The following is a 27,982-nucleotide window of genomic DNA, read 5'->3' on the forward strand; positions in this document are numbered from 1 at the left end:
TATAGAGGGAGTGTATCGACATCTGAATCCCCCGCGAAATTCTCAAAACGTCATGAAATCCCCGTGAAAAAATAGACCGAAAAAAATCCCAAAATAAAATATTTCAGACTTCAATTTCACCGGCTGGGAAGTCGTCCCCTCGCACCTAAAAATCCACCAAAGTCGAGATAAAAAATCCCGAAAGCTCTCCAAGCCTGCGCAGGTCTCTTCCCTCGAAATACCGACGCAGGCGCGTGTCACCAACCTCCACTCCAAATCCCTACCACTCCGTAAACCCACATCAGTCCCTTTGAAGCTCTAGAAAATCCAAAAACCCAAATCGAACGTCTTCTCACCCTAAAATGCACGCACCGTACAAGTGATAAATTACCGCAGTGATCAGCCGTCGCGCGGTAAATCAATAGCGGTCAGTGATTGAATCATCGCCTAGCTACATGCGATGTGGCCCTAGAACCCCTCCGTCGTTCTCCGTCGCCTCCTCAATTTTAAAAAAACTCCACCACCATCAGGAATCCCTCGATTTCTCGATAATGTACGATCACCACCGATCACCATGTAAATCACCCCAACCATCACCGATTGCCCAAGAATCAACCCCCCCAATCACCCGTCATCTCCCCACAACCCCCGTCCCCCCCACATTGTGACAAATCTAACGAGTGCAACAAACAAAAAAAAAATTAATTAACCACTGTAACATCGCGGGGGCAAATAAATAAATCGTTTACATGGGTAAAAAATATAGACGCCGCGGGAAGCGATGCGCCAGGGTAAATCAGTGAACGGCGTCGGCGCGTGGTGAAACGAGTACGTGTGTGACGTCTCGGGTAAGTCGCGTTGGGCGCTGGAGGAGTGTTAAGAACAGTCCGAGGACCTAAACACTTGAAAAAATTTTTTTACCCCCTCCCAGTGGTGTTAAATCGACTGGTGCCATCGGTGAAAAGTCCCTTCGTGATGTCAATTCATCCCCCAATTAAAATCCTCCCCCGAACGCAATGACACAACCGTCTGATCGCGCGGGTTAATAGACTATCTGGGGCTGTGATCTCCAAAAAAAAAAAAAAATCCATGAAAACCATCTCCCGGCTGAAAACCTCCGGAAGTTCCCGTCACATCCCCTCACACTAATCCCCATATCATCGAGAAAAAGTGCGGGGGGTCTGTTGTGCATTGTTTATAAACTCTGATAAAATAATGGAAAAAAAACTGCGCCAATACGAGGGAAGAGTGAAAAAAAATGTACAGATGAAGTGAGTAATGAGTGAGAAAGAATAAGGGTAGAAAAAAAAAAGGGGGAAAAACGAAGTGATCGAGGGAGAGAGCGCGCGCGCGGGCAAATGTCCTTCGGGGTGGCCGGAGAGCTTTCGCAAGCTCGGTGAGTGTGGGGTGGGGGGTGGGACGGGATGTGTGTGTGTGTTTTTTTTATCGTGCTTGTGCGCCCCCTTTAATTGACCGTAGCACTAGGAGTAGAGCAGCACCAGCGACAGCAGCAGCAGCTGAATAATCTGTCGGAGACGGTGGCACTGGAGCCCAGTGCTTGAGTTTAACGTGAGAAAAGCTCTCAGTGGTGACGAGAGCTTTTGCCCATCGGTCACACACCAACATCATCCCCTGGCAGAATTTTCCCATCGAGTTGATGCTGACGTGACACGACGTTGATCATCGAATCATATTGACGATAAGAGTCGGGTGAGAGGCCAGAGGCCAGAGGCGTCGGCGACCGACTATAACTGAAAATAGTTATGCTCAGCTGTGCAGTGAGGGGAATAAGGCGGGCCTACAACGGAAATGCGCCTTAGGCACGTTGAACTCGTTAAACGGGAGTGCCACTGGCCCCGATATGTACGCGTACGGTTTCGAGATAACGTAGTCATGTAATGTTGTCACGCGGCGCACCCTGCGTAACTTCACGGTGAAAATCTGGCGTGAACGGCGCCGCGGTGGAACGGGGAACATGGCGTCGGTCTCGGCCGAGACACCAGTCAGCCACGGGCACAGCTTTCGACAGAAAACATTTCACAAGCCTACGTACTGCCATAGCTGCACCGACCTGCTCTGGGGCATCAGAGTGCAGGGCTACATCTGCGAAGGTAAAATCATGACATCAACCCCCTGTAGAGAGATTCCACCCTGGAGGAGGGTTTCAGGGACTGATGGATGGGGATAAATAGTTGGGAGGGGGAGATTTATATTTTAAGGAACTGGGATTTTGTTTTGGGAGCAGGACTCTGATTGTTGTGAGGGAAAAAATCAGATTTGGGGCCTTTCTGGAATTGAGGGGTTGAATATGATTTTTTTGTACTGTATGATAAAGTAGATTTTTTGCCCAGGAGCCGAAAATGTTGATTAGTGCATGGAAAGCTCATGATTCGATAGGATAAAGGGTCTCATCGATTGTATTGTGAAAATGGGAGTTTTAATTGTTGGAGGGGATGATTTGTTTATTAACGTTGAAATATATTTACAGATTTACTGCTCGTACTTGAAGGCAAAGGGGAGGGAATCCATTCATTCCCGGCATTCCGTAACAATATATTCCTTTGCATGTCCTGAATATTTCATCGAATTTTAATGGTTGTTCGAGTGCATGACATTTCGTCCTGGAGACTTATTGCAAGGGACATCAATGAAATCAAAATATTCAGTCGAATACTTTGAAATCAATAATGTCTTATTTTCGAGGAAATATTTCTACATCTGCAGTCTAGGAAATCCACCCTTACGAGACCTGGTTTTGGATATCTTGACAAAATCAGTAATTAGTTGCCTTGGAGTCGAGCATTCGATCCTTTGAACATTTGAAGTATTAAAAGAAAAAAAAAGTCCAAAAATAGGAGCAACAATCTGTCTCCTCATTGAGCTTTTCCTTGTAATTATTGATTTGGCGGGAATTTTACTTCGGATTCTGCTCCTTTTTTCGGCCCCGTCAGGCTGGAAAATACATTTTATTACGAGTACAAAAAACTACTTTTTGACTGAAGAAATTCTATCCCTCGTACAGCAGAAATGAACCAAAATTAATGTCCTAAAACTCCCCCTTTGGAGTCAATAAATTTAGTTACAATAGTAATTAAGGCAAAGCAATATTCACCAGATAACTCATTAAAACCTTATCAAAGGGATAATCAGAATAAATCCCTTAAATGATAATAATTAGATTATTTACAAAAGAAGGACTGGATGAATATAATTTCAGTGTTTCCTTTTTCACCCCCAACAATAACATGGGAATAGGTTTATACGACAGTTGCAGAGGGCGCTAGCTGGTGTGCACGTCTCTTGAGCAGGCATTGATCGTTTGGGGTATGAGATGGTGGGACACTAGGCGAATGAGGAATGGCCTGAGTGAGTTAGAATGAATGAGGGAACGAGAGGGATGCTAGTATGAGCAGGAGTCATAGAGAAGGGTAGAAAAGCCTCAAGGGCTGAGTAAAGTGGGGAGGGGTGAGGAACGTGACTGCAAAAAAAAAAATGTGAGAGCCTCACATCATCAGCATTGGCCACAGGCTCTCCTCCAAAAACGACGAAGGAAAAGCTACTCAGGATTGTACTCTCTCTCTTTTAAATTCGTCGCACTCGCAACGTGTAGCTTTCCAGAAAGCTTTTTCCCCCCCCGAGTTACTGATGCTGTCTGGTATTTTTCTCTCGGTTAAGAGAGCTTTATCGCCCCTTTTGAATTTTTTTTTTCTGCCTAGGATGATAAAGTAAATTTTATGGGGCTGTTCAAATAAGTAACTTTTTTAGTAACTGAACTGGACGGTCAACTCAATTGAAAAGAACTTTTTAAGGATTTTTTTGCTCTGTTGAAGGGCTTTTTTCTACCTTGGATGATAAATAAATTTTATCAGGAAAAATTATAATGCAAAATCATTTACGCACTCACTCAACTGCTGGAGTTTATTTTAGTGCTTATGTGGGATAAGGAGTTTCCATCCAATACACTCCTACACGAGTGGCGTGCAAACACGTCACACTGGAGGAGCCAAGTGGAGACAATCCACTCGCATGTGGCTGTCACTCCCATGAGAACTATTGTTCAAAAAATAGAGCAGCGGTGATAATATTTTGTTTGGACTTGATTCATTCCCTCGTATTGAGAGAAATGAGAATAAGTTGCTGGTAATGATAAGGGACTGGAGAAAAGGCTTAGCTGCGTGTGTGAGCCGGATGTGTCGTTTCTCCTATTGTGCATTCAGCTGATGACAACTAACCAACACTTGCCTTGACAATTCACCGGTGACTCGATTGTTTGACGCGTCATTTGAATGTTCTCTTTCATCTGGGGATTATGAGATGACCGACGTTCGGGGAATTTATCTCACTCTCTCTCAGTTAATGATTTTTATTATTCACTGAGACTGAAATTTTATTTTCCAGTTTGCAACTTCGTGGTGCACGAACGCTGTCTCAAGGCCGTCGTGTCTCCCTGCTCCAGCATCGCGGCAAGCCTCATCAAGGTACTACCTGATTCACACTAAAAAATATTTTTAAAAATATAGAAAAAAAATTGATTGCCAATAGTTAATAACAAAAATAAACATTTACATATGAAGGAAACATGTTCCTCTGTCAACTCCTAGTGACACAGCAGTTGGTTATTTTTTTCTCGCCCCCAACTGCCTGACAAATTCGCCAAGTAGTACTGCCTATGCTGTGGTCAGACCAATTTATCATTCACTGCGAAAATTGTTCCTCCCCGAGATTCGCACTCGATATTTACATAGTATTTTTTTAAAAATACCGGATTTATTGTATCTTAAAGTTAAACAATCCACGAACGTTCAATAATTTTTATATTTATCAATTTATTTATTGATATCGAATTATTTCAATTATCATTTTTACTGAACTTTTCTCTCCAAACGGAATATCCCTTAAACCCTCCCAGAAAACCCAAAAACCTGAACAATTAATGCAAAAAAATTACACGTTATATTTCATTAAAGAATCCGGTTGCACATTGTTGGTCCGAACCGGTGCATCACAAGAAAAAATTTTGCAATGTCTGTCGTAAACGCCTCGAGGATACATCTCCATCCGTACACTGTGAAAGTAAGATTTCTGACTTTATCAAATAAAATACTAATAATTTATAGCTAAAAATTGTCCCATTCATTTGCAAAAATTCGTTTGACTGCAGTTTGCGAGTACTATGTGCACACGGACTGTCAGGACTTTGCCGTTGCTGACTGTAAAGAAAATGCTACGTACCTACCAGGAAAGGACTTGGCGTCGGTGAAGCACACGCATCACTGGCGGGAAGGAAATTTACCGAATAATTCAAAATGCGCCGTTTGCAAAAAAAGTTGTTTCTCCGCAGAGTGCCTGGCTGGATTCCGCTGCGAGTGGTGTGGCATGACGGTAATAATAGCTCCAATTAAATTGCAAATTTATTATTTATGATTTACTGGGAATAATGCAGATGAAATGTAGAGGATAATTTTTTTATTATTTTGAGAGGGTTTTGCAAAATTGGGGGTAGAGACCCGAGGGGATTTTTTTCTGGACCAGATAAATGAGTGATAATAATTATTAACATTCTAGTCGCATCCTTGGTGCCAGAAGAGCAAGTTAATGCGTCAAGAATGCACGTTTGGCAATTTGGAGCCAATTTATCTGCCACCGTATGCGATCAGTATACCACGTACAGAAGTACCCATGGAAGCAATAATTGGTGTACAAGTACGACGGAAAGAGATCCTCACCCGTAAGTCAACTTAATTATTATTTGCAGAGAGTTGCGATGGATTTTCGCGGAGTATTCAGTCACGGAATACAATCACAAACGAATGATTTCATAATTCAGCAATGAATTGGTAAATTGAGATAAGTCAGCCCATCCCTCACTCACATTTTTGCGAAATATCTCCGAATCTGGGGGAGATAGCGAAATTTTTGTCAAGATATTTGTTGTAGAACTCATTTCGGTCTATAAAAAAGGTCATGATAACAATTTTGCCATCTCCACTAGATTCTGAGATATTCAACAAATAGTGGGCAATAGTCGAAATTCACTTCGCTGCTGAATTACATCGATCCAAATTTTTCATTTAGAAAAATACCCGGTGCTCGTTTAGGAATGCGTACTGCCTATTTCATCTATATTCTTGACTTTGTGATGCATTACGTGATTATAGTTCATCAGTGCTGGTAAATTTAAGCATGTTTCAGGTAAAATTAAAGTTACATTTTCTCTCATCACTCTTTTGGTTGATATTTCCAATCGAGATATATATTTCATGATGTGGGAGTGATTTATTTGTTTATTGACTGTCACACTAGAAGTGGCCATATTATTTCCATAATTTACATGTATCAGGACCTGGAGAGAAATTTTTTAATCGAAAAACAGGATTTTTTTCAGTGTTACACAACTTTTGAGTAAAATTTCTCTCCACAAATGATTCTGGGAATCGTTTTGATGGCAATTATCGCCCTCGATAAATTCTCTATCGACTTGAATCTCTCCAATATATCATTGCACGATCACATACGCGTTGTTGAACATCTCGTTGCACATACCATTGAAACATTTCACCCTTGATACTCATGAAACCAACGCCTCAGTTATTTTTCATTCATAAAAATACTATCAAGTGAATCTCTTGTGTTTTCGTCAGCCAAAATACTGGGACAATTTTCTAAAGTTTGCAAACCCAAGAAAATATCGCTGTATCACATATTTATTTATTTATTTATGATTTTGCCGATCCAAGGGCACCTTGACTCACCGTCAGAACAATCAACTAAACAATTAGTGAAAGAAAATCAAGGAATTGATAAGGATTGATTGATAAATATGAAAAAAAAAATTGAATCAATTCGGATTATCATTTTACTTGTTACTAGTTGAAGATAACATCGGAGAGCAATTCGAATTCGCTGAGAGCGAACAAATTGGTGCGGCTGGTCATCTGGCCGAAGCTTTCAGACGCCTTTCACTAGTTTTTCCACGTAGCTGCCATGGAAATTGTCATGCTTCCCCTCCTTATGTTCGAGGTACCTCAATATCATTAAAAAAATGGCCGTGCAACTATGTTTGTGAGCATAAGACATTACATCGACCTGGAGCAAAGGCGAATCAAATAATTTGCATCTCGAAGGGACTATGATTTTCGTGTCTTTGTTTTATTGAAATTAAAATTAGTCAGTCATTGCAACAATTTATCAGTTTAATTTGTGTATCGTGTGTAAATTGTTACCAAGTACATGACGTACCTCGTGCCGAGAAGATTTTTCATTTATTTTTTATTTTCATTTAACACCGTTTGGATCAGTGGAAATTGGGAGAAAACCCGAGGAGTTCCTCTCGCTGGGGGAATTCGCAATAGATAATGCATGTCCAAAATGAAAAAAAAATTAAGGAGTTGATTTTCTGCAATTCGGTAGATATTCCGCAATTACAGAATTATTATTCCTTAATTTTTTTTTCTCATTGCCATCAGTTTCGTGTTTTTCTACTTCCGGAGAGAAATTTTTAGTTATTACCCTTCCATCTGGTAGAGGAATGGTGTCATAAATTTTTGATTGGTCGAGAAATATTGTCCGAGGGAGAATAAATAATGTCTCACTTATATAAAATGTTATCCTTTCAAATTCGTAGTTTTCATCTCAATTTTTCTTTGACCTCTAGAAAAAAATTATTACACTGAAAAGGTAAATTTATCTCACAACTGGGATATTATTTACAGCCACCAGGACAATAATTCTCAGACAACAAATAAAAACAGATATTTATCCATCAACAATTTCTAAAAATAAACGTTCCCCGTAAGGGTAATTGTAACCGAAAATTTCTCTCCGCCCATCACTTTATGACTTTGATCACCCCTTCATTATTCATTGGACCCATCAATAGCCGATATATTTTGCATAATTCCATCATCCCTGCCTATTATCACATTGCGCAAATACACGAGCATTTTATTTAACCGTTAACGTGACACACTCTTGTGCAGCACTCAAAATGACAGGCGCAGTATTGGCAACGTGTTGAACCTTTGTTAATTTTTTTATTCACTTTTTTCCCTTTTTTCTACGCATTGTACTCTCAATCGGGTTTCTTTTCTCCTGTTCTGAATCAATAATGCGACATTGACGAGTATAATGCGTGGGCATTTACACCTATAGGTGTGAGTGACTACATCCACTTGTCAAAAACTTTCTTCATTACAATCTAACAATACACAGAGAGAAGTTTTCTACAAAAAATACCGCAAAATGAAAAATCATTTGAAACTAATTAACTCTGTTATCTCTTGAATTATCAAGTCCGTGAGATTTTTTAAACAATAGACCGGAAAAGTCAGTGAAATTGTGGGCCCAAAAAAATATCTTGCGACCCCCACAAACATTTATTGACTAAAGTCAAGTCTTATGACAATTTAGAACAAAACGAGCAATGAAATAAGAATTGTAACAATTAGGAGTCCATTCGAGAAATATTTTTTTTTCTCCTCTTTTTGACACTTTTGTTATTACATATTTAGTGTTTTAGCATGTTAACTTGTGTTTGCTTGATTGCATGCATGAGTGCAACAATTTCTCCCCATCTACTGCTGCAGAACTGAAGACACATTGCCAAGAAAATAATGAGACTCTGCGGTGCTGTTGTTCGCACGAACTCAGCAACTATGATGTCATCATTTGTATTACGTATGTGGGAGAGATAAATGAATAAGTTGAGCAAGAACTTACCATCTGCATGTGCTTTGTGCTTTCCAGGGCAATGGCAACCCCTCTTAACGTATTCATGTTGTACAGACATGGTAAGCGATGTGAAACTATACTAGAGTATCCCAATTATTATTTATTTATAATTACACTCAGTAAAAAATAAAAACAGAAAGACGTAGATTTTTCAAAGTTTTATCGAAATAATCATGGCCAAGAAATGAAGGGAACTAGACTAATTCTGCGAGATGTATTGAGATGGTACGCACTGAGGAAAAAATATATTTTCGAGAAATTTTCAAGTTTTACCACTTCACTGCAGAATTGCCCTCGACTTTCCCATAAATAAAAAAATTTCTCGGTGAAAGAATTTGTTTCTCAGTGAGAGATATCGTGCGCTTGGTAATTTTCATGCCATGAATTTCTCGACGCAAGTACCGTACTTCGGTAAAAACAACAGTCCCAGGGTAAATTTGCCCAATTGTTGATGTGAATTATTTTTCTTACAGCGCGCAGTATATCAGAGGAATTCAGCAGCGGTGACACGAGGAACCGAGATAATGATGAGCCAACGCAGTCGAGTAGTGCACACAGCAAAGATCCAAGATCTCCTAAAGAGAAGGATGATAAGGAAAAGGGTGATGAAGGTGTGGATTGTTTTTTCTAGCTAATTATTTTTCTCGAGGCGCAATGGAACGCTTTGTCTACATGAACTTTAGAATTCTGTTTTTGCAATTACGAGAGTAGCTGTGTTATTTTTTATATCAATAATGCTACAGGAAAAATTGCTTTAACACATTGAAAAAAGATTTTTTTCATTGGAACATTTTTATTTCTTTCCATTTTTACCATTAAAAATTAATGAATAAGAAGAAGATAATTGGAGATAGAATATAGTGGATCTAAATAATTAAGTAATTGTAATTATGAATTTAATCCGTATTTCTTAAGATTTAATTAATCCCTTTTCTCTTTTTGCTTCTTCACTGCAGAGATGATTAAGGTGTACGACGGTAATATGTCCCTCAAACGTAAAATATTCCGGGTTATATCGGTGTCGCGATTAGCAACCACCGAGCAAGTTCTCACGTCAGCTCTTAGGGCGTTCCACATAACAAAAGTACATCCCAGTACGTACTATTTTATTTAAATAAATTTTAATACATGAAATTGGCAAAACCTCGCTAATTATCATCGATTCATTACACTGGAAGTTAATAGTGTTTATAACTATCTCGTAGGTCTTTTTTATCTCACCGATTTGTATGCCACCGAGGAGACACCACTATGTGATCCAAATCCAGTGTTAAATTTAACTCGAAGAGAAGGTAAACGACGAGCGGTATTTTTGAGATACAAGTAAGTTTGGTGATTAATTTGCAAATAAAAATTCTGTAAAACATTTTCCCACATCACCCAGCTCACAATATACTTTGTAGGGATGAGGAGTGCGGCGAAGTTCGGGTATATCCCGGTAAACTGCAGATAGCGGATCCATTCTGTATAGTTCCAGTTAATGACTCAACAACTGTAGCAGATCTCATTCAAGAGGCTCTTCTGCGATTTTGCGTGAAGGACTCCAACTGCGAGGATTATCGCTGCAGCGAAATACTTTTAGATCGAGGTGGTTAGTGTCCCTAAAATATGATAAACAAGAATCGGTGGTGGGTGAAGGAAGGAAGTGATAAAACTAGGCGAAGTCAACCCGGCTCTCCTTTCATCCGTTCATTAGATTGAAAAATGAAAAAGAATTCATTGATTGTTTTCCATTTTCCAGTATCCGAAAAAGTCCTGGAGCTCACGGAAAAACCCTGGGAGGCAGTGAAACAACTGGGGAAAGATTCCATCAGACAGATGGAACTGATGAGATTTTATTTGCAACTGAAGCAAGATCCACACGGCCCTAATTTAGCCCTTTTTGTTGGCAATCTGCCGTTAAATGAGAGTGAAAAAAATTATGAAAACATACTGCTTGAGTTGTTGGGACAAGGTACTACCGTTTAACTAAATTATGTCAATCGATCATAGAATTTTTATGAGCTCATTCTGCCAATGAGAGGAGGACAAAAATTACTGATTTATTCTTCAATTATAGAAAACAAATTTTCGTCGATTGGACCGATATATTACGAGTACGGATCCGTGGTAATTATATACGAAGATGCCAATAAGGCAGTGAGAGCATTGTACCTTTTGCGGGAGTCAATATATGAAGATAAACATCTGCTAGTTATGCTATTACCGAGCATTGAACCGAGCATGGTACCCCCTGGTGTACAGCCACTTCTTGTATTTGTCAATGTTAAATCGGGTGGATGTCAGGGGTTGGAGTTAATTTCGAGTTTTCGTAAATTACTGAATCCCTATCAAGTCTTTGACTTGGATAATGGTGGCCCACTGCCTGGGTGAGTAATTATTTAAATTCCATAAACATCGTAGCAATTATTTATCAATAAATTGAATTTATGGTCATGTTTCATGATTAAAGAAAGTGCATAACAACATTTCGACAAATTTTATCAAGACAAGAGCATTAATTAATTGAGTATTGATTAGTTAAATTTGAAGTGCAGATTTATTTAATTATAATTTAATGTTCATTATTAAATTCAACAGATTGTACGTTTTTCGTCACATAAAACACTACAAAATATTAGTTTGTGGTGGCGATGGAACAATAGGATGGGTCTTGCAGTGCTTGGACAATGTTGGTCAGGACAGTGAGTGCTCATCGCCAGCTTGTGCCATTGTGCCACTTGGCACAGGCAATGATCTTGCTCGTGTGCTCTGCTGGGGGCCGGGCTACACCGGTGGTGAGGATCCCCTGAATCTGTTGCGTGATGTTATTGACGCCGACGAAATAAGACTCGACAGGTGGACAGTCGTTTTTCATCCACAAGCGGAGCAAGACGACACTGGCGGTGAGTCGTCGATTAATATTTCGTTTATAAATTTTTACGATAAGCTCTTCTGTTCAATTATTGGTCATTTTTTAAAGTAATTATTGAGTGAGAGACTAATTATAAATTGGGGAATTGTCGTTGATTTGTCAGGTGCAGGATCGAGTGAAGATAATTCTCAAATACTTGTCATGAACAATTACTTTGGCATTGGCATTGACGCCGATTTATGCCTGGACTTTCACAACGCCAGGGAGGAAAATCCGAATAAATTCAACAGCCGATTGCGAAATAAATCCGTTTATGTTAAAATGGGACTGAAGAAAATGGTGGGACGAACCTGCAGAGATTTGCAGAGGAAAATTCGTCTGGAAGTGGACGGAAAACTCGTGGATTTACCGCAATTGGAGGGCATTATTATACTCAATATATTGAGGTAATGAATTGTTGTAAAATTTTTTTTTTCTTGAGTAAATTTAAAAGAAACTTAGCTTTAAAAAAATATGGAACGTATGGACGTTATGATAACGTCTGCACTCCATTTAATCAACGATTTAGCTGGGGCTCTGGTGCGAAACCATGGGGCGAGAACATTGAGGAGCAATTTCACAAGCCAAACCACTACGATGGTATGCTGGAGGTTGTGGGTGTCACGGGTGTCGCACACTTGGGGCAAATACAATCGGGATTTCGTACCGCCATCAGGATAGCACAAGTACATAAAAATTAATATAAAAAAAACATCCTCTGCCACTTTTTGTGAATAAAATTCACGTGAAATAACAATCCCCCTCAATTTCCAGGGAGGACACATAAAAATTCACCTGAACTCCGACATACCCGTGCAGATGGACGGTGAACCGTGGGTGCAGAGTCCTGGTGACGTCGTCGTCCTCAAATCTGCACTGAGGGTAATTAATAATTCATGCCTGATTATTTTTATAATCTCCCATTCATAAATCCAGATTGACTTTCGATAAAAAGCGATTGCTCTGATCGAATCTCGATGGCACGTTTTCACTCGATAACTGTTGCATGCTCGATAATTATCAGAAAATAAATATTATCAATATATTCTCTATATTCCGTAGAAGAGTAGTTGATTTCTTTGATTCATCAGTCAGACAATTTATTATGAAAATAAACTAGAAAAATAGTACTATTTAAATTCACACACGTAAAGCAAATAAAAAAATTTGTCTAGTTTTGATTTTCAAAATTACAGAAGCAAATAATAACATTAAACAAAATTGTTTTCTAAATAATTTTGGTCTACGTGTGAAGGAGTGAAAAATATATTTCAAACTTTATGAATATAAACGCATGCAAATGTCCTCCCTCTCCTCAAGGAAAATCCCTCTGAGCTCCCCTCAATGGCAAATCTACTAATGTCTTCCTTGTTCCTCTGTTCACTTCAGGCAACCATGTTGAAGAAAAATAAGATCAAGCGTCGCAATACCGAACCGTCGATTCTACCCGCTAATGGGGAGGGGGGAAAGTGCACGGACGAGTAAATCATCAAATCTGCAATTTGAAAAAAAAAAATATATAAAATGGCACACGAGTTCAAAAAATTTCGTTGAATTCGTGGCAATGGGATAATCTAACAATATGACTAACAGGAAGAGGAAGAGGGTCTGTGATCTCTGCCTAGGCTCTCCTTGTGCCAGTCGCGTGTACATGTTGTGCATGCGCGTGCTTAGCACAACGATAACTGGGGGAGTTTCGGACGAGGCAGACCTTTAATCCAGCCGTAACCGGTCGATCCAGCGAGCCCTCCCCCAAATGCATGCCCTTCTCACACTCCCATTCCACTATTCATTCTATTTTAATCTTGTATTTTCAGTATTACATATGCGTAGATATGCATTACACTTTGTCCTCTAGTTTTTCATCACTCGAGACTGAGAAACGAGAAAAAAATAACGAGTTTTTGGGAGAGATTGGCAAGGATGACTCCAGTGATCACAGGAGAAATCGTCGGGGCAGGTGATCACGCAAGAACTGATCGCAGGAATATTCAAGGACGAAGTGCTAAACAGATATGAATTAATTTTTCGTATCTCCGAAATCTCAAATGTAATAACGAAAATTTCGATATCTCTCTCAGATTTTGAGATAGAGAGCAAAACTTGATCGAGATAAGTCGACTTGAGTGATCGATCCCTGTGACTCAAGTATTTTGTGATCATTTGCCCAGATGCAGAAATTCCTGATCATTTCTCCTGTGATCAACTGTACCCGTGATAACTGGGGGTGATACCTCCACAAGCGTGAAGGATTGGAAGATTTATTGTGACATTTTCCGGGAAAATTTATGAGAAAAATTCTCTTAGCGAGTCTCCCTGTAGTTGGCCAAAGGACATCACTAGAAAAAAAATCGCTTCTGCTGTTGTATCATGAGATAATCCCCAAAAACTCATCAGCGATTAGGATAAATGGGGAAAGTACTGTATATGTGTATCTGTATATGTATATCTTATTTGTTTCTGCCATTTATATTAATGCGGAACCTATGCCTCCCATTGCAGTCTTTAGTTTCCGGTTGAGATGTGGTGCACGTGTGCGCACAGTAAAATGATTTCCTGAATTTCTGAGTGATACAATTAATTACTGACGTAGTAACTCGATCGAGATCTTACAGTTTTAATTTTATTCTGGCGTTTTTTCATACTCGAGGAACGTGTCCAGAGGTGCACTAAATTCAGGCGATCGTTTCTGTTATGCACGAAGTACACACACTCAAACGGATTAGCCACTTAAAATTCTTCCAAAGAGAGAGTTATTTTCAATTAATGACCAGCCACGAACGCACGCACACTCACGCATAAATGAAAATGTAAAGCAAGATTTTCTACTCAATCGTACATTATATATTATACATTACATATGATATATAATATAATATATAATATATCATATATTATTATATATTATTCATTATATATCGTACATTTATTTTTCTACTCCCTCAGTATTTCATTAATTTCTTGCTGTCCACTCAAAAATTATAATTTCCCATATGTTATTAATTAACTCTCAAACTTGCCGTCTTTTGATAGTATTGCAAATGCATTATCCGAAATTACTAGTTTATTTCACTGATTGTTGGGAAAATATTGCCATTCGTGGAGCCAATTACTGGTCTCGTTGGAGAAAAAAAAATTGAGAGAGGGAGGTGATTATTATCGAAAGAATATCCTTTGTGCAACACCCCATGATCCTGTCCCTTCCTAGGCCACGATGCTGAAGAAGACCAAGGTTAAAATGAAGCGACGAAATACAGAGCCGAGTATGCAACTAGCACTGCAAGCAGCTGCCTCCAATGATCCGGATCCTGAAGTTTTCTGAGTGACAGCGAACGTGTGAGAGAAAATCCACGACAAATCGTCCCAGCTCAGATGAATTTTTGTCAATTCTCGACTGCACACGATGGAGCTAATCAGAACTTTGTTAATTAAAGACATGGGTGTGGACACGTGTTATCCAATGGGTATAAGGGAAACTTTGTGGATTTTTTAATTGAAAAAAATCGGGACTGGATCGGAGGAAATCTATCAATCGTCATCGGGGATGCAGTGGAATTCTATTGACGATTTCTCAGGTTCGATTTTCGATTACTATCCCTCGATTTAATCCGTCTTATGTTATTTTTTCTGCAGAGCGATAGTACGTCATTAGTCTGGGGGATTATGATCGGGGAAATCCCCTGATTTTAGAATTAAAAGCAAGAGAAATTCCAGGCAGTTGAAAAATTGAAAAAAATTAGAACAGACAGGAGACCCAGGGACGCGTCTTCAAAGATCAATAACTCAGAATCCACCGATAGAAATCGACCAATTTTTTTTTGAGTTCAAGCTTAAGACTCGAGCTTTACAATGAAAAAAAACTCGTTGAATTTCACTCTGCGGATTTCGAGATATTGACGATTGAAGACCGCGCGGCGATCGATCATCGAACTCTCAGAAATCGCAGTAATAAAATTCACCGCACGTGAATGTTAATAAAATATTTTTAAAGGCGGCGAGTTAATTAAGAATTTTTTTAACCGGTTGACAAATTTAGGCAGACTAATGCTTCCTTCAGTGTCGATGGGGCGAATTATTTTTCTCACATTTTATCTCGAGTTAAAAAATACCTATAATTTATTCACACTATCACACTACCGTAATACGAATGAATATTTTTTTAAAAAAACGACACTCGAGTGATTGCTGCGCAAAGCCGATACCAGATAATTGGCGATTAAAAATAATATCAATTCAGACTCACCAACTGAATGAGAAAGTAATCGTCGGCGCATGTGCCGGCGACAAGTGCTTAATATTTATTTATTTCACCCCTAGGTTCATATCATTCGTTACTTTGTAGACAAATAATTATGAAAAAAAAATTGTACGAAGAACATGTAAACTGTAATGTACATTACGTTTCGTATGGTATTTTACCAGTTAAAAATGTCTGACAGTAAAAAAAAAGAAGCTCGTGATAAATATCGCGCACCACGTGAACAAAGCGGTAAAAAAGAGAGTCATCAAGTCGGTTGTTATTAATATATTATTATATAAAATATTTACGATTAAATATTAATATATTTACATACTATTGTATTAGTATTACATTTTTAATTTGTCATTGTTATCAAATCTGACTGCTGGGCAGTCTGGAATTTACCGTAAGTGAGTTAGTGCGACGATAAAACCAGTCGCAGTCAGTTTTAATAATGAACAAATTCATAAAAAATTATTTACGTAGAGAGGTACAACAAAGTGGAGAAAGAAGGACCGCGGGCACGGCATCTTTGCCAACTATTCTCTCGATTTTGTCGAAATTGAAATTTATTAACAAGAGAAAAAGTTAACGAGGCGCCCTGGAAGCGCCAAATCGATTGATTTAATTTCATTGAATTAAAAAAAATTAATTAATGAAGGACACGGCGACGGAAATTTATTCGAGTCCCTTGTTAGAACCTCGAGCAGTCCGGATAACACGATTACCAGGTGGCAATTTATTTTCAAAAATTATTTTTGATTTCTTTTAGAATAAAGTACATCATCGCAAAGTCTGGCGATGTCAAAGACACATCAAACATCGTTTAAAAAACGTCAATCATTCGCGTTATCGACTTCACCCGATTGATTGTGGCTCTACAAAATCAAGACTATTTTTTGAAAAACAAAATTACCACCTGGCAATTCTGGTTGAATAAAAAAATTTGAAAAACATCCCTAACGACGGGAAAAGGGTCTCAACGAGTCCACATACTCTAGTCTCATAACAGTGATTATGAGACACCAGAACGGTGAAAATTTACCCCAGGGTGAATCTGCGCCACAGACACTCGTGAGTCAATCCCGAATTTCGAGTCACAATTTGAGACATTTTCGCGCGTTTAATCTCGGGGCGGGAAAAATAAAATTTTGAAAAATCATTTGAAAAACTACCCGAGCGACGGTTTTGTTTCGACTACAATTGGAATGCGTGTAGATACGTGCATTTGGCATCATAACTTGATTCTGCGGGACAATTACCGGTGCCAAAAAAACAAAAGATGTACATAACAATATTATAAAAAAAAATATGTAGATTTGTAAGGTGTGCAGAGAGTGAAGAATGAATGACCCTTGAGCTGATAAATAATTGTTTCTGTTGGTTCTGAACTGGCTGGTGAACGTCTGGGGGGACAACAGGGGGGGTAAAACGCGTCGAATATAGCACGTCAACAATGTTCATTCACTTCAGTGACAAAGAGACTCAGGTGGGCTGTGTTGCGACGCTTGGGATGACAAAAGTCACGACGAGACAAATGTTCAGAGGACAATTATGCCTTGATTACGTGGCAGTGTGAACAGGAGAGCGACAGAGTGCGAGTGAATGCGAATGTGAGAGTGTGCGACGAGAGTTGAGGTGAAATAATAATTGCGAGAGAGCGAGAATTTGCAGGTGACACGGGACAGTCACTTAGTTTGTGTTACATAAAAAAAAAAGCGCTTGTAGAACGCGCTCTTAATCCCGTAGACTCCGCTGGATGTCTTGAAACTACTGAACACAGAGAATTACTTTTGAGAAGTTTCATTACAAATTTATCAGAAAAAAAAAACTAAAGAAATTTACGACGACGCCTCGATCTCCGGATGATTGATTGGCATCGATTTATCTCTAACCTGCCGTTGGTGCACAGGGGCTCTGCTGTCATTCGTCATATCCGGTTGATCGATGACGCATAATAAATTATTGCACTGACGGCAGATTGGCGACGCGCACGTTTGTTAATTCGACCCAACTGTAATACTGTAATACTTGCTGTTGCTGTAAAGGATAGATGAATAATAATCCATGAACAATCTACATATAATAAAAAAAAATGGATGTATGTGCTACAAGAAGATACATCAAACTGTTGTTTTCATGAATTTTTTTCATTTTTTTATTTCCTCATGAAGATGCCATTTATTCAGTGACAGTTGACTCGTAGAAATATATATTCAACGTGCATTTAAAAATATAAACACTCGATTAACTCGTCGATACAAGGAATTACATCTGCTGAGGTATCATGTGCACTAGATTAATTTTTTTTTTCACGAGTGAAGACATTTTATTTCCCTTTGATTTATCATTTACTTATTTTTTTATATTCTTAACAGGTCATCGTCACTGTCAGACTGACAGCACGTGTCCGCAGCGTCGAGTAATAAATTTGTCTCTTCGACACTATTCACCTGAAATCAGTGATTATCACAAGAGATGAACACCCTTAAGTACATTGTCTTCGTCTTAAATAATCTGAATAACAAAAATCATAAGCAATAGAAAACAAAAAAATAAACGGAAACTTATTGGTTCTTAAAAACGAAAAATAATAAACTGAAAAATAACTCATCCATTGACGTAAATAATTATGAGGGTAAGCACCAGCCGGTTTTTTTATAAACCATAGTCCGTATGTTTCAAGCGGAACATATAAAAAACAAAATCATAATCTATCGCTAAAAGTAATACTTGAGACACTCCATTTTTTTCATTCGCTCACAACTCCTGAAATAAAGCAAACCAAACGAACATTTAGAAACAGAAACAATTGCGGTAAAAAATAATAAAAATCAAGACTGGAGACGAATACGGACGGACAAATAATAGGGAAGTTGACGTTAAGGTAAGTACAGATAATTAATTACCGTACCTGAGAATATGGCATACCAGTTGGCATTCTGCGATGGAAGAATGACCGGCACGTGGCGTATAAGTTCGATCGTCGAACAGGGTTTGCGAGGAAAATCCCGGCTACAAGACCCAGGGTGATGAAAATGACGAAGAATATGATTAATCCAGTGCCTGAAAGTGAATATAAATTAAACAAAAGGTTTTCTGGATGACAATTGTCTTTAGAATTTTCAATCTTCGCCTTTGGCTGTTGGTCTCACCGTGAGAACTCTCGTTCGCAGTCAATGAATCGGTGTCGATAGTTCGATTACTTGGGGATTTATCAGTAGAATTGGGAGCTAGGGTGATCGATGTTGGCGGTGGTGTTGGAGTCACTTTGTCCGGTTGATGTGTCGAAGAAAGCGGGGGGTCAAGTGCAGTTGTAGCAGTCTGAAATATTAAAGATTTCTCATTAAAGTTTATTAAACATGTTCCGTTGTTTTTGGAGATTGAAACTAATTATATACTTTTATAAATAATTGGCGATTGCCTCGAGCTGTTACTAGTTGTCTTACGCTATAAAAATAATATAATATGAAAGTAGATTGAAGAATTATTCATTTCTATCGAAGAAATTCATAATCAGAAAATAATTTCGGGAGAAAATAATTCCAACCAGTCCTGGAGACACTGGGGTTCCGTGTGACGTCTAGAACAGACCTATTTTTTCCCTCGACAGAAAAGTTATCGTTGTAAAGAGAATCCCCGTCGCTCGCACGTGTCGATGTCTCCCCATGTGGGCGCCAGACTATCCAGATGCCAGGAAAAGAAAATTCCCATCCTGTTTTGGATGAGAAAAATGTATCCCCAGGATAAGTACATGGAAATAGACAACCAAGGGACCGTCCTAGGCCACGAGACTGTTGGATTTTTTTCAGAACGGTCTGGCAGGACGTGAAGTCTCTGGTGAGCATCAAAATTATCTGTTCAGTACTTTCTTAAGAGGATATCACCCTCGATCCCCTGCCACCCTATCACGTGGAATATCATTCAGATAAACTCAAGGAATCCTACGATCTCTCAAGGCCACCGCACGAATTATCAATTTGAAATGAAAATTAAAAAATTTGAAAGTCATTTATCCACCAACGAAATTATTATATTATTTTATATTAAAAATTGGTAAGTGATTAGTGAATTGTGAAATTAATCAGATTTATTCAGACAATTAGTGTGAAATAGTAATCAAATAATTAAAAAATAATACATAATATTGAATAAATAATTTAATGGCTCAAGTTATATTTTTTAAAGAGAAAATCCTTTTTTCATTTTTCAATGTTTACTTTCCCTGCAAAATTGAAACTGTCGTTCCCCCCTCTCTCACACAATTGTAGAAACAGAGGGGGAAATAGCTAGTCGACAGAGACTAACATTTTTCAGATCAGTCGGCTGTCTGTGCGGGTACTGCGAGGGCCCTCATCGATATTACACACTAATTTCCTTGTACAATGTTTGCATTGTAATTTTGCATAAAAATGTCCCTGATTTGATGTGAGGAATAAAAATCCAGGTGCACTGTGTTGATTTAAATATTTTTCATACGTCAAAGATCATCAAGACTTCTCTGAGAAGCGGGAATCAAAAGGATTAAAAGTGACGAGTGACCAGTGGGTGAGTAATTACGTTATCGATCACTTGTTCATCAATTGGTGATAATTAGTGTGATCGACTGTTTGGATATGGCCATGTGGTGTTGATTCTTGCGATGAGAATATTTAGTTGAAGGGAATAATATTGCCAGTGATTTTCACTGCGAACACTGAATTTACCGCGGTGTTATCACGAGTCATGACATCATTCCACTCGGATGGCTATATATATAGTGATAATGGAGAACGGAGAAGCAAAATGTTGCGGTCTGTACTCTTTTAAATAATAAAAGTCGGTGATGTACAGCAATTTTTAAACTTCAAAGATAACAACTTTGTAAAGAATTATGTAACAGTTCAATCGTGTCAAATGATTGCGATTAATAATTAATCGATTCCATACATCCATATGAATTCGAAAAATCAATTGCGACAAATATTCCCAAACCCCATGAGGAAACGGGGGACATTGGGACGAGTCCAGTACATTCACGTGTTAGAGGAAAGTTGTTCGATGAAACGGTTGTCCTTGGGCGGTTAACTCTCGGAACATGACGGTAGTGGAATACTAACACTTTGAAAACCGATTATACGGTACTAAATTGACGAGATGAGTGCATTATATAAACCAATGTAATGAAGACCCTCAGGTTTCCACGATTGATTTTACTACTTCCAGTAATGTGTCGTGGAAATTCCTGGATTGTGTTCGCCCGGAGGATAACATCCTCATGGCTCGGCGGGAAATCCCAATTCGATGCGGAGGAATTAATTAACTGGCAAAGGACAATTATAGAGAGTTCGATCTATGAATAGAGTTATTTCTTTCCTCTGAATTAGAATTTTCCAGATTATTTTTCTCTGCTTTTTCCTCGAAAACTAATTCTCCAGGCCCTTAAGGCTCAACAAAATTTAAGCCCTCTATATAATACCACCGAGGAAAGATCGTTATTATGAGGAATATCGACGTTGACAGACAATTATAAAGCGATCTCCAAGTAAATCACTCCAGGTGAGCCCCCAGCACCGGGCTAATCCCGTTCAAAAGGAATCAATGAACCATACGAGTCCCAGAATCGAGTTTTTTTTTTCCCACCGACGACATTGTCGAATTTTCTCCTTAATCCCAACATTCATCGAATTCACCCCCTGAAACTCCTGTGACTGTCCCCTCAATAATCCAACGGATCTCTTTCTCTCGTCCCCAGCTGACACCAGGATATCCTCGAAGCCCCCGTCATGTCCAAACTGCTGTCATTCATCGTCATTCTCATTTCTGGCTCTTGTGTTGCACAATGTCCACGAGGCAGCGGTTGCGGGGACTGTCACTACAGCCTCAACGGTGAGTACGACATCTACTGTTCAACCAGTGCACCGGACGCGACGTTCACGGTCACCTACAAGCCTCACTCCTGGATAAAAATCTTCTGTTATAATTCGCCAAATTGGTCGGAGTTCAACCTCGGCCGAGACCAGCAGAGCCACGACGTCGACTCGATATTATTCAAGACATGTCCACTGCCAGAAGGGGGAAAACTCGGGACGATAACCCGACAAATCATTGCCAACAACATTATCGAATTGAATATCCAGATGAACGAGAATTTGTCACAGACACTCAGCAGGGAAACACTAGGGCAATTCAAGAGTTTGAAGTCTCTGGAGCTAATTCGAAATAAGTTGACGAACGTCAGTGCCGATCTTCTCCACGATCTGCAGAATTTAACTCTCCTGAACCTCCGGGAAAATGATCTCCAGGAGCTTCCAGCCGGCTTCCTGAACATTCCCCGTCTGGAGTCAATCGAGTTGGGGATCAATCAACTGGAAATTATTGAGACGGAAATGTTCGAGAGGTTGACGAACCTGAAGCGCTTAAACCTGTGGAACAATAAACTCACGACGATAAGACCCCACAGTCTTGATAAACTCAAGGCCCTGAAGTATATTGACATGCACACGAATAATCTACAGACACTCCCGGAGGACATTTTCGCCCAGCTGGAGAAGCTCCTGGTGATCAACTTGTCGCAGAATAATTTCACCGCCAATTCACTGCCTGGAGGACTTCTAAGGAACAATAAACTCCTGCACACAGTTTTTCTTTTTGAGAATAAACAGAATTTGACGACTTTTCCACCGAAGTTCTTCGCTGATTTGCCGCAACTGGTGGATGTCAAGTTGCGGAGGAATAAGTTGGTGTATTTGCCGGAGGATTTATTCGCGGGGAGTGTCAGTTTAAAGGAAATAAGTTTGGAGTGGAATTACATAAAAACACTTCCACGAGGAATTTTTAAGGACTGCAAGGAGCTTTTATCAATTTATCTTGGTTACAACGAGCTTGAGGACCTGCCCAGTGAAATCTTCTCGACGCTTCCGAAGCTGGAGACGCTTGACCTATCCAGGAATCACATAACTATGATAAAACGAAATTTATTCGAGGGCTTATCATCCCTCAAAGTCCTGAACATGGAACGAAACGGATTGAAAACAATTGATCCACAAGGGCTGCATACCCTTCAGAACCTCCTGATAGCCCGATTTTCCTCGAACCAGTTGACATTAAAAATAACCCCAGGCGGATCCTTGGGGGGCGAGCGTTTATACTCTCCGTTCACCCCATGTAAAACAATCGAGGAGTTGCACCTGTCACACAATAATATTTCCGATATTTTCCTTGACTGGACAACAGCTCCCAACCTGAAGAAATTGAATCTCCAGCACAATAACCTGACCTCCCTGCACGCTCAGGACATCTACTTCTCCTCCCAAAACCTCTACGTGGACCTGTCCTTCAACCGGATCGAGACGATATCCCTAATGTACGCCGAGATCTACGCAAGGTCCTGGGAGACCGCGAAAAACAAAACAGTGACCGTATCAATAGAAAATAATCCCCTGAATTGCGACTGTGACATTTACGATCTCCTGCGTTATCAAGAGGGTGACATGGATGCAAAGGTCAAGAACATCGTTGACCTGAAGATGACGAACCTGACGTGCCAGAAGCCGTCCTGGCTGGCGACCACGCCCGTGGAGAACATCAAATTTGAATCCCTGAAGTGTCTCGTCGAGGACGCGACAATTTACAACGCGACGTGTCCCGATGTCTGCAAGTGTTGGATGAAGCCGAATAACCGATCATACATCATAGATTGTTCCTACAGGAACCTGACGAAGGCCCCTGACCACGTGAGGGCCCCACAAGGACTATCGATTGAGCTGTACTTAGGAGGTAATTCCCTGAGGAATATGCCATCCATGAGTAGCCCTGGATACGACACAGTGAAAGTTCTGTCTCTCTCGAGGAACGAGATAACTCAATTGCCTCTGGAGGGGCTGTCCAATAACCTGACGAACCTTGAACTGGACTACAACAATCTGACGCGACTGGAGACAGACGTGATCGCTTTTCTGAGCAACTCGACGAACCTGAGGAACCTCTCCCTCGACATGAACCCCTGGAAATGCGACTGTGACGCGAGGGAACTCCTGTCCTTCGTCCAAATGAAAAGAATAGATATTCATGATTTGCAGCGAGTCAAGTGTGATGCGTTTGACAAAGCTATGTTCGAGATGTTCCCTAAGGAAATATGTCCACCGGAGATCGCGGGGATCATCGCTGTCTCCGTTATCATCGCTCTGCTGGGGATAATAGCAGGAATAATGGCGGCATTTTACTATCGCTATCTGCACGAGATCAAGGTCTGGCTTTATGCTAGACAGTGGTGCCTCTGGCTGGTCACCGAGGACGAGCTGGACAAGGATAAGCTCTACGACGCTTTTATCAGTTATTCCCATAAGGACGAGGAGTTCGTCGTGAAGAATTTGATTGAGAAGTTGGAGGAGGGGCCCAGACCTTTTAAATTGTGCGTTCACTTCAGGGATTGGCTTGCAGGGGAGTGGATACCCAATCAGATTGCCAGATCGGTCGATGACTCGAGACGAACAATTGTCGTACTCTCCCCGAACTTCCTGGAGAGTATCTGGGGAAAGATGGAGTTCAGAACTGCTCATAATCAGGCTCTGAACGAAGGACGGGCCAGGGTTATCGTCATTCTTTATGGGGATGTTGGGCCAGTTGAGGAATTGGATCCAGAGCTCAAGGCCTACCTGACCATGAATACTTATGTCAAGTGGGGGGATCCGTGGTTCTGGGAGAAGTTGAAGTATGCGTTGCCACATCCTCAGGATGTTGGGCGGAGGAAGAGAAGGCAGACGGTATTTGAGAATCAACATCCGAGGATTGTTATTGGGAATGACAAAAGTGAACTCATTGGGAAGCAGGCCAATGGCGCAGTGGCAACTGATGCCTCGACACCACCTGCCGACACCCTTAAGTCCTTCAGCGGGGAGGGGAGTGATGGGAAGGAGGAAATGATGAAGAGGGAGGTCAATGGGAACGCGAAGATTGGGGGAAATTGTGAGGTGGGAAAGGACAGCGAGAGGGTCGAGAGGGTTCAGTGTACGACGGTGTGAGAGAACGATTGGAAGAGTGATGGGGGTGTTTTTGATGGGGTGAGAAATATTCAGGGAAATTACAAAATAATTTAAATTATCCTTAAGGGGGAGCCGTTCTCCATTAGTTTTTTGCGAAGAGGAAACCTAAGATATCCTCGCAAAACACACTAGCCTAAACCATTAATTTATAATCTAATTCATTATGAATCTGAAGTATGACGAGCATGACATTAATCCAACGTATAGTATAAAAACTCCTGTTCACTAGCGTAAGAGTATCGAATAATTTATCAATGACAAGACTGAAAGGGACTGCTGGGAGATTATTTTTAAACGTTGTAAATTTCTCTAGGTACCACTCACCAATCCTGTGTCGAGTGTAAATAGCATTTCTCTTGCAACGCAAATATTTTAAGTCATATTTCTTGTGATTTTGTACAACGAATTTAAAGCTAAATAAATAAGCCTGCTTTGACCTTGAAAGATAAATATAATGGGTGAATAGACTTACCGGGATACCACAGGCGAGGGACGTGGGCCACTGGATTTTTAGTAAACATCCCTCATCCGTCACGATCTTCGGCTCACCCTTGTCTTCCTCCTTTGAGCACATGAATTCGATGATAGTGTAATGTCGCTTTTCATTTTCACATATCGAACCGTTTGTGTAATTCAAATACGGTCCCGTTGAAGACAACATGAGCTGAGAATTGGCTTGTCCTCCAACCGTAAGATTTGGCGATCGACAGACTCCTGGAGTTTGTTAATTAACTCATTTGAAAATGCGTAGATTGAAATAATAAAACTTCTGGAATTTTCTGAAGAAAATTCTGTACAACTTTTCATGAGAGGAGTCTTACCTGCGTGAGGTCCACAAGCTACGCTGTTTAACGGTCTACAAATACTCAATTTATAAGAGCCATTAGTGATCGGAATAGGGAGGTCCTGGGCTTTGAGACTCTCCAGGTTATACCTGGAATCAAAGGATAAATTAGGAACTAATTTATCTTCTCATTTCATTAATCAAGCGATAACTCAAAAACTATTATTACTCGAAGTTAGTGACTGGATCGACGACTTTACAGGGGCTAGCAGTATCCAAACGATATTTCTCCAGCTGTTTTTCACTGCATGCTGCAACTGTCTTCCAAAGAAGTTCATAATGACACCCAGTGGAATTAATTAAAACTGGGTGAGTGTTCTGAGAACAAAAATAAAGATAATAATTCCAAATGCCCTTTTCTCTTAATTTCTCAAGAGGAAAATCTTACATGAGATGTTAAATCACAGATGAAGAAAATTGTCGTTTTCAAATGGTCAGCACTTTCAGGGCATATTGCTCCCAAAGTATACTCCAGAGCAACTGTACCATTGATCAACTGAGGAGGCTGGACATCTCCGATGTTGATGTATCTGCTAAATAATTAATTTAGTGATTTAAAAAAATTTGTGTGTAAAAAACCGATGATTTAGAGGTTTAGAGAAATTAGTCTAGTAATAATTTAGCGAATGGGACTTAATTTTAAGTACCTCGCACTAGAATTAGTGGTGTCTCTCAAGCAGGCCCCTGAATTGACCGGGCATACTACCCCATACCCAGGAATCACTGAGTGACACACATTTAGAATCATAGACCTTGTGCTGACTGCAGTCGGTATCTCATAATTGCTCTCTTGACTCATTAGCCTAGTTAGATCCACAACATCTCCCGCTTGATTCGCAATGGTACAATTCACGACTTTTGGGGATGTTCCGCATGCCAATATATTTTTCCAGATGACGTATACGTCGCACTGTCCTTTTCCCTGAAGATGTTAATCACAAGCGGGCAATTAGCCCCTAAAATATTGTCATCGTGTACGTAATTTTTTTTAGAAGAATTTGGCGACTTTTTATCAAAGACTCGAACTTCATTAATATCTAAATAAAAAGCTCAATGAAGATCCAATAAAATTATCGAGAAAATCATTGGATTTATCAATTAAACTTTTTGTACAAGTTTAATAACTGAAATCAAAAGGTGTTTCGTTCTGCTCGGTCTTCCTCAACCGATAAATAGATAGTCAATTGAAAATATTTACATAAGGAAAAAGGTAAGGTTTCTCATCGGATTCCGAGTAATCACACTGCATGATAACCCTCAGAGTATATCGTTTACCATCCATGCAGGGATCGCCGCTGAAATGAAAAGCAATGCTGCCATTCTCAGCCAGCACTGTTGGTGGATAAGTTCCTGGGGAAAATTGTCCAGATGAAAATAAAATTTTATCGATAAATAAATCATCTGGAAAAAAAAATTGCCAATTACCTATGGAAATGTGTTTTTCTCCAGACTGTAAACAAACAGACGACGTTCCATCTTCCTTGCATTGGTCATGTAGTACATGGCAAAGCTGTAATTTCACGGTTTCGTTTGTTCCATCATTTCTAAGACTGTAATCTTCAGTCGGAAGTATCAACGATGTAAAATCATATTTTATTCCCGTTGATGGGTCTGTATATTGGCAGGGGTGCTGTGTTGGCTTGAAAAAAGGGTAAATCAGAAATTATTAATTGTAAAAAAATGGAATAAGAAAGTAAACGGTTGAGAGAAGAAACAGAATACAGCAGGAAAAAAAATTGATGCCGTTGCAAGTCTCAACCGACGCGCAATTTCTCAATATCACGGTCACGAATGAAAAATATGAGTGGGAAATCAATAGAAGCGGAAGAATATTGCAACCATTATTACCATATTTGCCCCAATTATTGATAACGATGACGTCAGAAGTGCCAGTAGAATTAGTTGACCCATTTTTGACAGGGGAAATACACTTTTGGGAACAATAGCACTATCAGGACTGCCGGCTTATCGCATTGAGATCAACGTTACTCACTACCCGGGTTGACTACTCGGATTATTGCTTGTGTACGGTCATGTACATAGTCTGTAATCGTCAGTAGACGAATGTGTTGTGGTTAGAGTGTCAATGTCGCCTACACCAATGAGATTCTTTAAATTTGCCGCTAAAAACTTGGCAACAGGGCTCGTTTGTTCGAGGTAACAGAGTCACGTTGCCAAGTTTTCAAAATGGCGACGGGGAAACCCGTGATAGGAATATCCCTTCTCTGTGGTCCCGAAAGGACGCCATTTTGTCGGAGGGGGAGCTAATCTGA

General features: G+C 39.9%; 3 protein-coding genes across 8 annotated transcripts; 2 read left to right on the top strand and 1 right to left on the bottom strand.

Moving 5' to 3' along the window:
* The first annotated feature begins 568 nt into the window (after positions 1 to 568).
* On the top strand, positions 569 to 18,402 carry LOC135167966 (diacylglycerol kinase theta). 4 transcript variants are annotated; one of them, XM_064131717.1, is made up of 19 exons: positions 569 to 2,090; positions 4,378 to 4,457; positions 4,947 to 5,052; positions 5,141 to 5,361; positions 5,545 to 5,707; positions 6,850 to 6,999; positions 8,565 to 8,655; positions 8,725 to 8,768; positions 9,183 to 9,320; positions 9,666 to 9,803; positions 9,915 to 10,032; positions 10,113 to 10,300; positions 10,451 to 10,663; positions 10,769 to 11,078; positions 11,290 to 11,594; positions 11,727 to 12,009; positions 12,132 to 12,288; positions 12,377 to 12,484; positions 12,992 to 18,402. In XM_064131717.1, the coding sequence occupies exons 1-19, from the start codon at positions 1,955 to 1,957 to the stop codon at positions 13,085 to 13,087; spliced, it is 3,045 nt and encodes a 1,014-aa protein (XP_063987787.1). In that variant the 5' UTR covers positions 569 to 1,954; the 3' UTR covers positions 13,088 to 18,402. The 4 variants fall into 4 exon arrangements, with proteins under 4 accessions (XP_063987787.1, XP_063987786.1, XP_063987788.1 ...); XM_064131716.1 differs by having other exon boundaries at positions 14,811 to 18,402; XM_064131718.1 differs by lacking the exon at positions 6,850 to 6,999 and having other exon boundaries at positions 14,811 to 18,402.
* On the bottom strand, positions 17,972 to 27,916 carry LOC135167970 (cation-independent mannose-6-phosphate receptor). 3 transcript variants are annotated; one of them, XM_064131728.1, is made up of 11 exons: positions 27,558 to 27,916; positions 27,135 to 27,348; positions 26,908 to 27,059; positions 26,357 to 26,631; positions 26,098 to 26,239; positions 25,879 to 26,027; positions 25,687 to 25,799; positions 25,338 to 25,579; positions 18,998 to 19,166; positions 18,757 to 18,908; positions 17,972 to 18,295 (listed from the first exon to the last, which is right to left on the bottom strand). In XM_064131728.1, the coding sequence occupies exons 1-11, from the start codon at positions 27,618 to 27,620 to the stop codon at positions 18,206 to 18,208; spliced, it is 1,761 nt and encodes a 586-aa protein (XP_063987798.1). In that variant the 5' UTR covers positions 27,621 to 27,916; the 3' UTR covers positions 17,972 to 18,205. The 3 variants fall into 3 exon arrangements, with proteins under 3 accessions (XP_063987798.1, XP_063987797.1, XP_063987799.1); XM_064131727.1 differs by having other exon boundaries at positions 26,098 to 26,242; positions 27,558 to 27,882; XM_064131729.1 differs by having other exon boundaries at positions 17,972 to 18,611; positions 26,098 to 26,242; positions 27,558 to 27,854.
* Tl (Toll) lies at positions 19,901 to 25,320 on the top strand. The gene is made up of 2 exons (XM_064131715.1): positions 19,901 to 20,390; positions 21,577 to 25,320. The coding sequence occupies exon 2, from the start codon at positions 21,608 to 21,610 to the stop codon at positions 24,842 to 24,844; it is 3,237 nt and encodes a 1,078-aa protein (XP_063987785.1). The 5' UTR covers positions 19,901 to 20,390; positions 21,577 to 21,607; the 3' UTR covers positions 24,845 to 25,320.
* Positions 27,917 to 27,982: the final 66 nt, after the last annotated feature.

This window comes from Diachasmimorpha longicaudata, chromosome 12, assembly GCF_034640455.1.
Source record: "Diachasmimorpha longicaudata isolate KC_UGA_2023 chromosome 12, iyDiaLong2, whole genome shotgun sequence".
Classification (NCBI taxonomy): Eukaryota; Metazoa; Arthropoda; class Insecta; order Hymenoptera; family Braconidae; genus Diachasmimorpha; species Diachasmimorpha longicaudata.